We start from the raw sequence: 15,695 nt of genomic DNA, 5'->3' as shown, positions 1-15,695 counted from the left end.
CGCACCCTACCGATTAAGCTCAAATTTTCTCAGCTTAGAGTATTTAACAAGCCGCGTCGAATGCCACTTTGACGATCAAAATCGGGTTATACGTTCAAAAGTTACAGAATATTTACATACGTACGTACGTACATATACACATACATACACTTGGACATCATCTTGAAATTCGTCAGAATAGCTTCCTAGAACCTCAAAACGTCAAGATCTCTTAGAAATTCGATTTTCGAAAATCGGACCGAAACCAATAACTTCCTTACTTTTTGAAAATCATCAATTTTCTTAGCGGGAAGTTAAAAATCTTCCCGATAGACGGGTTTTCTCGCTCAACTCTAAGAGATCGTTATTTTAATTTTCCATCTAATTAACATGTCAAATTTTTTTTTTTTTTTTTCATTAAAAGTTTAATAACTCGCAAGCTACTAAATATTGTTTAAATTTATGCACAGGTCTTTAAAGCTGACTGCTCAAGCCTTCAAAAACTCTATGTTAAGTCATAATTATCATAATTGAAATGCCAAGTAAAGCTATCTGAAAAGTATCGATGTTTTATTTTATAATGAAATTATTAATTTTCGTTTTTGTTTTTTTGCAACTTAATTAGATTAATTTATTCAGTTTATTATAAGTTACACATCTTAATGTCTTCAGCATATTATTATTGGCAAGCTTGAGTTGAAATAAATCGAACAATTTGACTTGCCCCATGATTTCCTCGATATCCATCCGGATTTTTGGGACGCCAATAGGAGTTTCATTGTATGTAAAAAAAACTTTGAAAGTTTTAAGGTCGTTGGCGATAAGCAGAACGCGGTGTTGCGTTGATTAGTAGTTATAACCGCTGTTTAACTATAAATAAAGAGCAGCAACAATACCTTTTTCAGCTCGTTCAATCCCATAGACAAAAGTATCCAGGTTGTACTAAAACAGAACTTGACGACCTAAAGTGATTTAAAATTTCTTATCCGATACGAAAGAAAATTATTGTACAGACTAATACAGATTAATAGAGTAGTAACAAGTTTTTTACATTAGATGTAAAGGAGGACAGTGAACCACCAAAGTAATCTAACTCAGTACAATGATTATTAACTAGATTCGCAATCCTGATTATTGGTCCATAACATACGTAGTTTTTTGTTGTTTTTATTGAATACAGCAGCCTTCGGGATCTTAGATCTGCTCTTGAGCAGATGAAACTGAACTGTTCCAAGATTTCAGGGGAATCGATATATCCATTGATTGTTTTGTAAAAATGGATTAAGTCAGCACACTGTCTACGACTCTGCAGACTATTTATCCTGTACTGACTGTAAACATCATCAGTATTCCTTGAACGTAGACGGTATGCAATGTATTTGCTGAGCTTGTGTTGGATTTTTTCTATTTTACCTATCATTATATTCGTAGCAGGAGACCATACTATTGATCTGTATTCGAGGATCGGTCTGACCAAGGAGTTGAAAATATGAACCACTGTGTGGTTGTTTTTAAAGTTATGACAAAATTCTTTGAAAATTCCACCATAAGGACAAATACAATAGCCAGATTTCTATGAGAAATGTACTAAAAAGAAATTTATCTTATTACAGTACTCAATCGACTCCACGCATTGTACAAAATTCTCAACCAATGCATTCAACCGCTATTCAATCTCATAGTAACTCCCATAATCCGACAAGAGCTCAGCGTAAGAATGTCATTAGTTGCGTAACTGTAGGTGATAGTGATGGCGAAGGAAGTCCTGGCAGAGCTCATGCTTACTTGCATCAACAAGCCCATTTATCACAACTTCCACAAGTTCAACAAGCAACGCAGCACATCAAACACGAACCACAGTTGCAACATCACGTTAGGTTTGTAATATTTCATCTTCTTTAAATTTAATAATTTACAAGTTAATTGAAATGATTAATTTTTTTGTAGCTCTGGTTATTCTCAACAATCTCAAAAAAAACGATTATTAGCGAAAGTTCAATCTGAGTGTAACATGATGAATGTTGCGACAAAACCTGAGCCAGGTGTTGAGTATCTAGCTCCTCATCCATGTCACGCACCATCATGTAAAGAACCGCCAACTTATCAGGTATGAAAGTATTTATATTACAACAACATTCAAAACCAGATATGAGTTAACCACTTTAATATCTAATTGACTTTTTATGTACCTGAAGATTGGAACGTTTTTCGCAAAACGAAAGGAAAAGTAAAAAATCTACTGGATCTAGATTTCTGAAATGTTTCACACGTCAGCCGAAAATGGCAGGCCTCTCCCAACTACTCCTTAAGTCAAATTACATGACTTTGTTTCATTTTTGTTGCGCAAAAAACGTTCCGATCTTCAAGTACATGACTTTTTCCATTATTGCACACCTCAAGCGCGAAAGCGCAGGTGTGCTTTATGGACGGTTTTTTTATTCGACTATTTTACTCACATAAAAATCTTTCTACACTATTTTTATTCCACCAAGATAGGTAAAATTGTATTCTAGCATATAGAGAATTTATTCAGGAACAATTTGAACCCAATATTAAGTCGATTTATTATTTTATTCGTTTAAAATAAATTAGTTTAACTCAAGAAACCAGTGCTGTCAATTGTTATGTATGAAACTTCGTGAACACGATAACTCTCGATGGATACTGTTAATCGGCCTAACTTTTTTTTTATTGTCTTTGTATTTTTTATCACAAGAACCCTTATGAAAATTACTATCTGCATCCTTTTAGTTTAACTGTAACTAATTAACGACGTAAAACTGATTATTTGTAAAAAATTTAGCTGCTATTTTTTTACTGTTGTTATTATTTTTTCATTTTTCTCTCTATCAACTACTGGTGGCAGCACTAGCGTTTCAACATGTTTGAAAAAAAGCGACATCTAACACAAAAGGCGGGATATTTAAAAAAAAATGTTAGTAAAAAAATATTAAACTGAAAATAAGAAATAAAAATATCAAATTGATAATTTGTAAGTTGAATAAAAGTTCATAATAAAAAAAAATACATTAATATTATATAATAAAAGTAGTGATTAAAAATAAAATGAGCGATTGAGGTGTGCACTTTTGGATTTTCCAACATTTTTTGAAATTTTTATAATCTTCGAATAATTAATATGACAAATTTTGATAAAATTGTGGAATATAATCGAATGTTTCGTAATAAACGACTAAGCATTTAATGATATGAATACATTTCTGACTATCAAAACACCATGACATTATTGTTGTGCAGAGTCATTTTTCATAGGAGACAATTTACGAGTCACTTTTTTTTTTTTTTAATTTTATTTAAAAATACAGTCTGTGGACTATAGTCCATTTAGCCTAACACATATACAAGAGCTTGTTTAAAAATTACAAAGATAGATATTTTATTGTAAACTAGCTTAATAAAGCACTTACAATGAAAACTTAACCTATGATACATAAGGCGCCAAATCTTAAACTTAATTGCACGTACAACGGTTAATTAATTAGAAAATTTATACTTTGGTTACACTTCAATATCTTAAAACAATGTATATTTCTCTTGAAGACATTCCCCCTCCATGAACTAAAAAAAAAAAATCATTTCAGTCCCTTGATATGAGACCGGAACGTTGGTGAGACAAATTTAATGTTATTTTTTAATTAAAATACAAAATACAACTTTCAATAAGATATTTAACAAATATTATTGCTATAATAATCATAGAATCCGTATAATTACAATAAATAGTTAAATCATTAATTATAAATTAATGGACTAATAATTATGGACTTATGAATCGCACGGACTCATAACACGATTATGAAACTAATCACGTACGCTCTCACACACTTGTAAAGTAGAGGAAGTATAATCGACTTCTGAACAGAAGTGGGGGTACAGGAATTCTTAGAATTATATTCCCCTACACCCCTGTAGGCGGACTCATAACGCAATTCGACTGTACTTACAGCTAAGTAGATTAATCAATCACTATTATCAAATTATAAATAAGTACATAAGTGTTAAAAAAAATTAAATTCTTTTTCTCCCCTCCGGGCGAAAAGCGTCAACTTTTCTCCCGCTGTGCGAAACGAAGTTTCCGCTTTCCGCCTCCGTCGAGGAGAAAAATAGTATTTACACCTTGGGCAGTAAATAAGAAAGCCTCAGATCACATGTTTGTTGACCTCGGCTTCGCCTCGGCCAACAACCACATCAGATCTGAGACATTTCTTACTTTACTGCCCGAGGTGTAAAATATGCTATTATCAATACAATTAATAAATTTTGCAATTGCATAAATTGCCCCTTCAATCATTGTACACGGAAAGAAAATTATAGCAGCGGTTCCCATAATTTTGTGAAATTTTTTCCTATACCATCATAGGAATTACGACCATAAATTATGGGAGCGGTTCCTATAATTATAGGAATGTTTCCCATAATTATAGGAATAGTTCCTATAATTATGGGAATGATACCCATAACACTATAGGAATGGTTCCTATAATTATAGGAATGGTTCCTATAATTTATAGGAATACTTTCTATAATATTATGGGGATCATTCCTATAATTTATGGGAATGGTTCCTATAATTTATAGGAACTATTCCCATAAATTATAGGAACCATTCCCATAATATTATGGGAATGGTTCCTATAATAGTATGGGAACTATTCCCATAATATTATGGGAATGATTCCCATAATATTATGGGAATGATTCCCATAATGCAATTGGAATGGTTCCCATACCATTATGGGAACCATTCCCATATCATTATGGGAACCATTCCTATAATATTATGGGAATGGTTCCCATATTATCATGAAAAAATTAATTCAAAGAAAAGTGTGGTAATCACTTCTACAATACACAGAAATATTATTAAACATAAAAACAAAAATTCAAACATTGAAAAAAAAATCGTATTTGGCAAAAAACATTAAAATTTTTAACAAGAATTTTTTGTCAGCACAAAACATTCAAGAAAATTCAAATTTTGGGAAATTTCTACACTATTGTGCAAAAAAAAAATTTAATGATATTATAGGGATGGTTCCCATAACATTATGGGAATAGTTCCCATAATATTATAGGAATAGTTCCTATACCAATATGGGAACCATTCCCATAATAGTATGGGAATGATTCCCATACCATTATGGGAATGGTTCCCATAATGATATGGGAATGGTTCCCATAATGATATGGGAATGGTTCCCATATCATTATGGGAATGGTTCCCATAATATTATGGGAATCATTCCCATAATGGTATGGGAACCATTCCCATATCATTATGGGAACCATTCCCATAATGGTATGGGAACTATTCTCATACTATTATGAGAATGGTTCCCATAATATATGGGAACCATCCCTATAGTAGTATAGGTACTGTTCCCATACCATTATGGGAACCATTCCCATAATGCATAGGAAAACTTCCCATAATTTTCTTTCCGTGTAGATAAAAATGATTCGATACAGTAAGGTGGGAAAATTTTCAATTTCTGTAACTCTTTAACCAGTTTTTTTTCCTTGGTTCTTCGTAAATCTTACATTGCCAAAAAATGTAATTGGCTATGTCATCATGTTCTGAACATTCATATAAGGGAGAGCTCACAATATTAAATCGTGCTAAACTAGAAGTAAGGCTAGTATGACCTGACCGAAGTTTGCAAACCGATGCTATTGACCTTCTTCGCAAACGCAAACAAAAATCTAATCAGCTCTAGAACTTTATAAGCCGCGTCGAATGCGACCACAACCATCTCAATCGGTTAATTTGTTCGAGAGATCGTTGGAGAACGAAATGGTAAAAAACGGTTTTTTTCGATTATCTTTGAAGTGACTCATTCGATCAATTTTAAAATGTAATCAGCTCTAGAACTTAATAAAGGCGTCGATTGCCACCTTAATCATCTCAATCGGTTGATGCGTTCGAGAAATATCGTTGGAGAAAGAAATGGTGAAAAACGGGTTTTTTCAAGTTTCTTCGAAACGGTTGAACCGATCGTTTTCAAATATTAATCAGCTCTAGAATTCAAGAAAACGCACCGATTGCCATCTCAAACGTCAAAATCGGTTGATTAGTTCAAAAGATATCAGCGCTAAAAAGTTAACAAAATAACATTTTATGTTATTTTTTCCGGATAAACCAAAATTATAGAATTTTTAATAATTACAATTAGCATCCTTGATAGTAACCGTTACCATCATCAATTGTAACTGTTATCATTTTCAATAGTTAACCTAATCATCATAACCACTGAAAAATGTTATTACCATCTTAGATAGTTGAAATTATAAATTTTGTATTGTAGATAAAATAATTTATTTTTCTCCGTGTAGATTTTTTAAAAATTACTCATAGTTAAAATCAATAAGGACTTAAACGAAATTTATTTAACAAATTTTGTTTAACTCCTAATTGATATCAACTGTACACAATTTTTTTAAAAATTTATGTCTCGGTGGAATTGTAACTGCGTTGCCTTTTTTTCAATTAATGCTTAAACTTTTTTTTAATTAATTATCAAAATTTTAATACGGTCATTACAATTGAAAGTGATTGAATATTTTAAAAAAGTAGGGGGCACTATTTGAGTATGGCCTGAACTTTTTATCAAAATCTCTACTATAAAATTTACTCTAGAATTTTTTTCTTGTTTTAATTATTATTATAGAAATTTAATTAAACAAATCGCTCATTGAAAGAAAATCAAAGACTGCGATGATACACGTCTTAATATTAATATTAAGGGCTAAAAATTGCACGATAATTTTTTTTTGGTCATCATGATCGATATTTTCACAGTATCGTTAAAAGAAAATTGTTGTTTTTTTGGCCCAGTCTAATATTTAAAAATACACTGTAAAACTAAACAATATCAATATTGCATAATTACCTCAAATTCCAATTTTCGCCGGTATTTGATCTTGTACTTAATAGATGAACTTAGATGAATGACTTAGATATAGTAAATTAAAATTATTAAAAAAAAAAATTTAATGTTAATTAAAACTAATTAAAATTAAATTATAAAATCAACTTTAATTATCTTTCTTATAGAGAATAATTAATATTATTGATAACGGTAATGGTCTATAATCGGGGCTCCACCTGTTTATATCAAGCAAAAATCCAAATACAGACAAATCGCTTTGAAACCAATTTCATTCTCTAGCATTTGTCGGCGGATTGAAGATATAATTGCATCTATAGGTGTTATTTGAGCCTTAATAAGTTATAAGTGTATACCAAAGGTATAAATTATGCTTGATTTAGATGTTAGATCATGAATTTTCAGTTCCGTGCAACACTGCATTATTTGACATATTTTTCATTTCATTCTGTGTATTGACTCTTAAGTCAAACACTAAAATTTAAGGTATATGCCTATTTGCCATAATTTCTGTAGTTTCGTCCTAAGTACGTTAACGGACTCGTCAGTAAAGCTATGTTAACGCACTCTTGCCTTAGACTACATCTCTTACCAGTACGAGCCGGCGTAAAACTGTGTTGTGGGTTTCAGCCAGATACTATACTAGCAAAGGAAGGCGGATACCGTCCAAACTACTTGCAACTAAATGTTAGGTGAGCTGTTGTACACTGTTTAAGTATTGAAATAACAGAAATATGCCAATTTTCACTATACAAGAGTTCAAAAAATCTTTGTAGCTCTTAGTTAGACCTTTCTATCACCACCGTCCATCTTACGGTATTAATAAAATTAATTATTTATATTTATTAGAAAATTTATTAAAAATTTATTTTGGAAAATTTGCATGATCTTATGTTATCAATTTTGTACACTCTGATTGCAAGGTTCAGATAGATATCTAGTGTTAGAGACAAAAACACATACAGAAAACTTAATCCGCCGTGTAGCTGAACACGTGGAAAAAGTTTAATTATAGATATTTAAGGTGTAAGCACTTGAAACTTTGAAAAATAGGTGGAGCCCCACTTCTAGACCATTACCAAAAAATTAATTATTAAAAAAAACTACGTTGAAAAATGTGTCAAACTTATAGCAAATAATGACAAAACGTAAGCAAAAAATTAGAAAATAATTGCACATATATGTGTTCTTATTTCACGTCAATCACTGTGATTTCTTAAATATATACACATGAACACCAACAGTAAAAAAAAATATATATGAAGAAAAATATTTACAAATGAGTGATATATTTGTGCACGTGGTTTGTTCACACAATGGAACAAAGCCCAGACATCTCGTGGCTTTTCCAAACTGGCTGCATCACTCGCCATTGTGTCCGCTGAAGATCTGGTTTCACTAGCTTAGGAACCGTAATCAGTTCCACCTCCTCCTCGACAATAACAGGTTCAGGCACCGGAACTATTTTCTTCCTGGGCACCATTTTCGTCTTTATATTGACGCTAATGGTTGCTCTTACCCGTTGAATGTTCACTGGACGATCATTTAAATTTCCGTCTATCTCACATGTTGGCAAAAATCTGTTGGATAAAGCCACTTCAGTAGATTCTTCAATTTTTGGTTTTTTGCATTGAGCATCATCCTCAATGTCAAAAATATCGGCGCACCGCTTGGATCCAGTTGTAGATTGTGGACTTGAAGATAAAACACACTGAACACTCATGATGATTCGGTTATAAAAGTGAATGATCGTTGCGATTATTAAAGTTTGGAGTTGAAGCTTTTGCTTATGCTCAGAGACAACTTGGTTCGAGTTTGAAACTGAATGATGATAAAATTTTAGGGACTGGCGTTTAAATGTACTGCAAAACTTCAGGAAGGAGATTTTTAAACCAATGGGACATTGGCACCTAAACATCAGTAATTATCTCTTTACGGTAAGGGTCAATGAGTACTTTACATCATCCATTACTTCATCATTTAGACTCATTTTAAGATTAATCCTAAGAATTTGTGCAGATAAGAAAAGAGACTATCCGGTGACATAATTATACTTGTATGTCTGCTACTTTTTCTGGGAAATAGTACATTGTACTTAGGTACAGGTATATAGCATATAAGGTAATGACTAATGACATTTTGAAACCATCAAATATTGAGTACATTGTTTATATATAGTATTATCTATTGACTAAAATACATTTATACTTACACTGTAAAAAGAGCGGTGTTAAAAATGGACTCATTTTAACTCCGTCCGGTGTTAAAATGAAATTACACCGGTATAGGAGGCGTAATTCGGTGGTGTTAAAATATCGATGTGAAAGCAGAGTAATCAGTGTAAAAGCGGAGTAACTGGTGTAAAACGGGGTAAACTGCGTCCGCTTAGAGTATTAACTTTAAAGATTATAAAACAAAAAAAATATTAGTTCTTTATGAAAATTAATCAAAAATATCACTTATTAACAAGTATAGTGATCGAGTAAGTAAAAATATTCACAAAGTAAAATATTTTAACACCGATAAAGAATATCTACACCGGCGGCGGCGTTATTTTAACACCGGGGAATTCTTTTTAACACCGGTACAGAATATTTACACCGGTAGCAGCGTTATTTTCACACCGCTTTCGGTGTTAAAATTTAACACCGCCGATTTTAACACCTATACCGCTTGAACTTACCCCGGTGATTTTTCACGGTGTATACAAAGCACTCTTATAATAACTTAAATACTTTATCTGTTCGGCGTCTATAGTGAGCAATTGTTAACTAAGTTAGGATTAAAATGTTTATGGAAATCCGTTCCGTGAAAAAATGATTTTACAATATTTTGTACAACAAATGAACTAATGTAATTCCATAAGTTTTCATAGAATTCCAAAAAATTTTAGAGACAATATTTATTGTCGAAAAAAATTACGCGTCTAAATCTGCTATTTACTGCGCTGATTCACGCACGTGTACGCATAAAAATAAATATTAGGGAGGACCGGGCAAAACGGTTCATTCAGAGCACGAGAGACCGCCTCTAAAAAATTTTGCTAAAAAAAAAGTATTTAGTTTTAAAAGAAGAAAAAAATTTTTTTTTTCCATTTATTTTTACATGAATAACAAAATTCCAAAGTTGAAGAGTCAAATTGTAAAATCATGCCAATGTTCAAGGCATGATTAGAAGGAAACGATTGACGTGACGAAAAATTTTAACTAGGCCTTTTTTGTAGATCATTCAATTTCCTTCAAGAAAAATTATTAACTCAGTTTTGTTTACCTCGATGGTTTGAGAGTTCTGAGACAAAAACTCGCTCAGAAAAAAAAAAGTAAAAGATTGCGATGATAGATAGACCTCGTAATGTTAATGTTAAGGGCTCAAATTTTCACCATAATTTTTTTTGTGATCCCAAATAATATTTTCAATTTGCTTTAAAAAAAGAAATAGTCGTTTTTTTTGGCCCAGTCTAATGTTTAATATATTATAAGATAAGTTTAAAATATATAAGTACGAAAATCGACTAAAAGTTAGCTATTAGAAACATATTTTTTATATTTTTCTTAAAATATAGATTTTTTATGTTTCAACATATATTTTTTTTTATAAATCCTTTCATGGGGGATGGTTTCTCGTGCTCCGAGTAGTCTGTATTGCCCCGGTCTCTCCTACTATTTATTAATATGCGTAGACGTGCGTAGGTCAGCGTCGGGGATAGCAGCATTCAGACAAAGCATTAAATGCATCATCCCTTAGAACACATACCGCATGTACTCGGAATATTCGATTGACTTTTTTTTTAATCTAATAATTTTTTTCAGCAATAAAAACTGTCTAAAATTTTTCGAAATTCAATAAATACTTATGGAATTCCATCAGCCCATTTGTTGTACAAAATATTCTGAAATCATTATCATTCTTTCATGGAATGGATTTCCATATACATTTTAATCTTAACTTAGTTTACCAATTGTTCACTATAGACGCCACCCATTCTAAGTATTTGTTATTTAGAAGGATTCTTTGTATAAGTATACATGTATTTTAGTCGATAGATAATATTATATAATCAATGTACTTAATATTTAATGGTTTTATAATCTCATTACCTTAACTGTTCTATACCTGTACCTAAATACAATATACTTTCCTAGAGAAAGCAGCAGACATATGGGTATAATTATGTCTCCGAATTGTCCCTTTTCTTATCTGCACAAATTCTTAGGATTAATATATTAAGATGGGCCCGAATGGAGAAGTAGTAAATGTAAATTATTTCACTGAACCTTACCATAAAATGATATTTACTGATGTTTTCAAATTACATGAAATAGTTCAAAATTATAACTAAATCTTGTTCACTAGTATGATAAACATTCCAGATTTTAATAAATGGAAAATTCAAGATTTTAATAATAAAAACTCTTAATTCATAATTCATAAAATCTCGATTGCATTTTAATTTTTATCATAATTTATCCACGAATAGTAATTCAGTTCTCAACATAAATTTTGTGTCAATTGTGAAGTAACACTAAAAATTTGGAAATCCAAAAGTGCACGACTCATAATGCTCATTTATTATGAAATAATAAAATAATAATAAAAAAATGGCGGGAAGCACGAATAAATACAAAATATATACAATTCTCTTTCATTAAAATTTGTTGTTTTTTTTTTTAATTATATTAGTATTTTTTTTATAATTATAAAAGAACGTACTAAAAATATTTCGGTTAATAACAAAAAAAAAAAAATATATGTAAATAAAAAAAATCAATTAATCGATTTCAAAATCTAATCAGTTCTAGAACTTAATAAACCACGTCGATTGCTACCTCAACCGTCTCAATCGGTCAATTCGTTCGAGAGATATCGTTGGAGAAAAAATGGTGAAAAACGTTTTTTTTCGAAAACAACAGCATACAAAAGTATCTCGAAAATGTATTCACAATAATGTTTTCGAGGTTCTTGAGCTCGAAAACAGCGGGAAGTTTTGGGGCTGGCCCGCAGGGTTAACTGATAGACCGATTTTTTTTTTTTTTTTGATCCGAAAAAGATAAAAAATTTTTAGACAAATAAAAAAATGGAAGATCTAAAACTGTCCGATTCGGCATAGCATAACATATCTACTCTATGCTAGTCACTAGTGCTAACCAAAAATGGGTCACAAAAGCATATTTGTTTTACGTTTGTACTCCGTGATGTCGTGTCCTAAATATGAATTGAAACTTACCTACTGAACTATGCTCAACTTTGACATGATTTTGATCGATTTTTTTTTCAAAATTTCTTTAAATAAATGTCTACGTGCTCCATCATATCAATGGATACGCAGTTTTGGTAGACAAAAAAACTTGAAACGTTGTTCATTTAATGCAAAAATTATTGGATGTTATTCAGAGAGAACGGGATTTTTCCATATCTTAACTAAGCGTTACTACTTAATTTAAAACTCTGATTAAAATTTTTAGAGAGCAATATAATTCGGATTGAAAATAAAAAGTAATCTATGAAATTGTCTTGCTTTCTAGAGAGTTTTATTTTCAAATTTCATTCCAGGTATATAATTTTGTTAAATTTAAGTATGTTTTCATAAAAGATTTCAGAATCTGTTAATAATACCAATTCAAAAACGTATAATCTATTCTTAATTATTTTTGGATTATATTTTTTAGGACGATCCCTATGATATGCATAACTACTTATTGCAGTACGTAACCACCAGCAGTGCACATCCACATCTGCAAGAACAGCATATAGTTTATGCAACTGGTGCTGATAAACGCGTTTCATGGCCGGGAAAAAGAACAGAGTACAAACACGAGTATGTGCAGCCTCCAGCCGCGCATTCTAGAGATCACCAAAAGTGGACTGTGGCAAATCCCATTCATCAATATAGGTGAGTTAGTAATACATTAAGTCTAATTGTTCACTGAATATAAATACACAGCTGGTAGATATTTTAAATTTGGTGCATATACTATTTATTTATAGTAAAAACGAGAATATGAGAGATTGATTGATAAAAAGTATGATTAAGTTAAAAAATGGCATTCATGATTAGGTTTTGATTATAGTTATTTAATATATCAGTTACCGGCTTTGCCCAACTTTACAATCGCCCAAACAAGTAGTCCGAAATAGATTTAATGTTATAAAATAGTATTCAACTTGTACTTTTGATCAAGTTCACAAGCGAATTTAAATCGTTACTTTGAAAGGATCTTCCTGAAAATACGATTCAGAGTTCATTCGACTTGGAATTATAAATAGGAAAAAATGTAGAAATTATTTATCTACACTTGAAAAATACAATTGTTATAGCAATAAAATTATTATAGCAATAAAACATACGATATTTGAAATATCACAGGGAATAAAATGTACGATATTTATTTAATAGAGAAACTATAAGCATTGTGAACGATACCTATTCTTTAGAGTGTTTTATTTTATCAATGAAAGACGTGCTATCTGACGAAGAGTTGCGAAAATGATTTTATTTATGGATATTGTAACACTATGAATGATTTTTTTGTGAATGCGAAGATTGCATAACCAGAAAAACTTTTTTTGTATGTTGAGTTTTTTAGGCAGAACCAGGTCGTAACCTCTGCGACACATCCAAATCATAACCACGGCCACCATGGACATTCAGCACATCTAAGTCCAGGTGGTAGTGGCAGTGGTCGAAGTCCCGCTGCTGTCCCGGTAGTTGGTGGTACCCAACATTTAGGACAACCTCTCTATCAAGAATACGCGCATGTTCGTTCGCGTGTGCCACCGCCTGTCTATGTTACGGCAGCACCATCACAGAATCCTACTGCAATCCAACAACAACCAATGCCTACCTACCAGGGATTCACACCCGGGTGGGTACCTAGACACCTAGTAGATACATGCATGTGTGTACCAATTTCTTACATAAATATTATATCAAAAGCTTGATAAGAATATGTGTATTTTTCTATCGATTGGAATGAATTGGATTTATTCAAATATACTTTGATAGTAATATTTAAATCTTTAAGTCTGCCTTTGTCAACACACACACACACACACACACACACACACACACACACACACACACACACACACACACACACACACACACACACACACACACGCGTCGGAGAGTAATGAACTTTAAAGGCAAAAGTTATAAAAATAATTTAGATATATCCATTATATGGAATTGCAATTTTTTTTTTAATAATCAGTAACTGAAATAGTGTTAAAAAAAAATACTCAATCAATATTTATTTCACTTACGACGGACTGAGTTTGCAGACAGTATCTTTGTTGAATTCCATCATAAATTTCCATTATTGAATATTTTTTTTTCACCATACCTCCACCAAAAGTTCAAATTCTTGCCCTGTTTAGAGAGAAGAAAGTCTTTCTTTTCTTTTATGAGAAAGCAAATGATAAAAATTCGCAAATGCGCTATTCTTTCCACAAAGAGAGGCAAAAATTTAAACTTTCAGGTGCAAGTCTGGTGAAATATCCTATTTTACGGTTCGAAGTGATCCAAATGGTGTTGAACTGAACTTCTCACTCCTGCACACACAGAGGTTTACGTCAAATAAACCTAGTCTAATTTGCGCATGCGAGAGCAGTCCAGTTCATTTCAATCGTAAAGAACACAGTCATTGAGATAAGTACAGTTCAACCTCGTTATAAGTCTAAGTCAAGTCGGTGAGAGAAAAAATTTTTTGAACTCGTTCCGTCACTATCATACTTGACAGCATTTGCGTCCGATCCTCGTTATACGATTATGTATGTTTGCTGGATTAAAGAGAGATTTGTCATGTGTAATTTAAAAAAATTTTTTCTTCATACCTCGGTCGAAAGTACATATCACCGGCATCAATTTCGCGGTAAAAAGTCTAACATTTGTGCCGTGCTGGAATTACTTGCGCGCCATCTATAACAGCGGGCGGAAAGAAAGTAATAGCGGGACGAAAGAGTTTTTCGTGCACACTGCTAACTGCTACCCGGTTATACGTATACTACCGTCACTTCGAGGGGATTTGCTGACACTCGCTCATATTTATAACCTCAAAACTTGTTTACAATAACTTTGACATTCTATATGTCTGTGTTTTTGAAAAAGTAATATTTACTTAAAATCAACCCGATGAAAAAAGATTTTATACAATTGTATAAAATTATATACAAAAAATGGCCCGATCCAATTGTATATAACTGTATAGAAATTGTATACGATTCTACACAAATTGTATACAAGTCTATATAATTATATACAATTTTATACAAATTATATACAATTCTATATAATTATATACAATTCTATATAATTGCAATATATAGAATTGTATATAATTATATAGAATTGTATACAATTTGTATAGAATTGTATACAATTTCTATACAAATTGTAAACAATTGGATCGGACCATTTTTTCTATCCAATTATATATAGTCTATATATAATTATAAATAGTCCAAATATAATTGATATATAATTCTATACTTTTGTATAAAATCTTTTTTCATCGGGAATAAAAACTAAAACATTATTTTTAATAAATTTAATCATTTTTAATAACTAAAAAATTATTTTTGATAAATTAAAAAATTTTTTAAAAATTAGAAAGTATTTCTTTTAAAAATGTGTAATGATGATTTGTTTTGTATATAGATGAACTTGATGCCTGCCCCCCGACCAGCAGCACTCGCTTCGCTCGTGCCGCAAATGTTGGGACAGGCATCAATACATACTGAAACGTGGTTATATAATCTATACATCTTTAATTTGTCAACGTACTTTCGACCGGGCATAAAAAAAATAGT

General features: G+C 31.5%; 1 protein-coding gene across 7 annotated transcripts in view; it reads left to right on the top strand.

Moving 5' to 3' along the window:
• LOC130672123 (homeodomain-interacting protein kinase 2) overlaps nucleotides 1-15,695 on the top strand; it is a 40,284-nt gene that overhangs the window by 21,316 nt on the left and 3,273 nt on the right. For 4 of the 7 annotated variants that reach the window (XM_057476429.1, XM_057476433.1, XM_057476430.1 and 1 more), the window contains 4 exons: nucleotides 1,593-1,856; nucleotides 1,927-2,086; nucleotides 12,554-12,777; nucleotides 13,472-13,783. In XM_057476429.1, coding sequence (XP_057332412.1) covers nucleotides 1,593-1,856; nucleotides 1,927-2,086; nucleotides 12,554-12,777; nucleotides 13,472-13,783 — 960 coding nt within the window. Of the gene's footprint in view, nucleotides 1-1,592; nucleotides 1,857-1,926; nucleotides 2,087-12,553; nucleotides 12,778-13,463; nucleotides 13,784-15,695 lie in introns of those variants that run through there. The other 3 variants (XM_057476432.1, XM_057476431.1, XM_057476434.1) reach the window with 3 other exon arrangements.

The sequence above is a fragment of the Microplitis mediator genome, chromosome 7 (assembly GCF_029852145.1).
Source record: "Microplitis mediator isolate UGA2020A chromosome 7, iyMicMedi2.1, whole genome shotgun sequence".
NCBI classification, from domain to species: Eukaryota; Metazoa; Arthropoda; class Insecta; order Hymenoptera; family Braconidae; genus Microplitis; species Microplitis mediator.
Note: the sequence above shows the minus strand (reverse complement) of the source record. Positions and strands in the feature narration are given on the sequence as shown.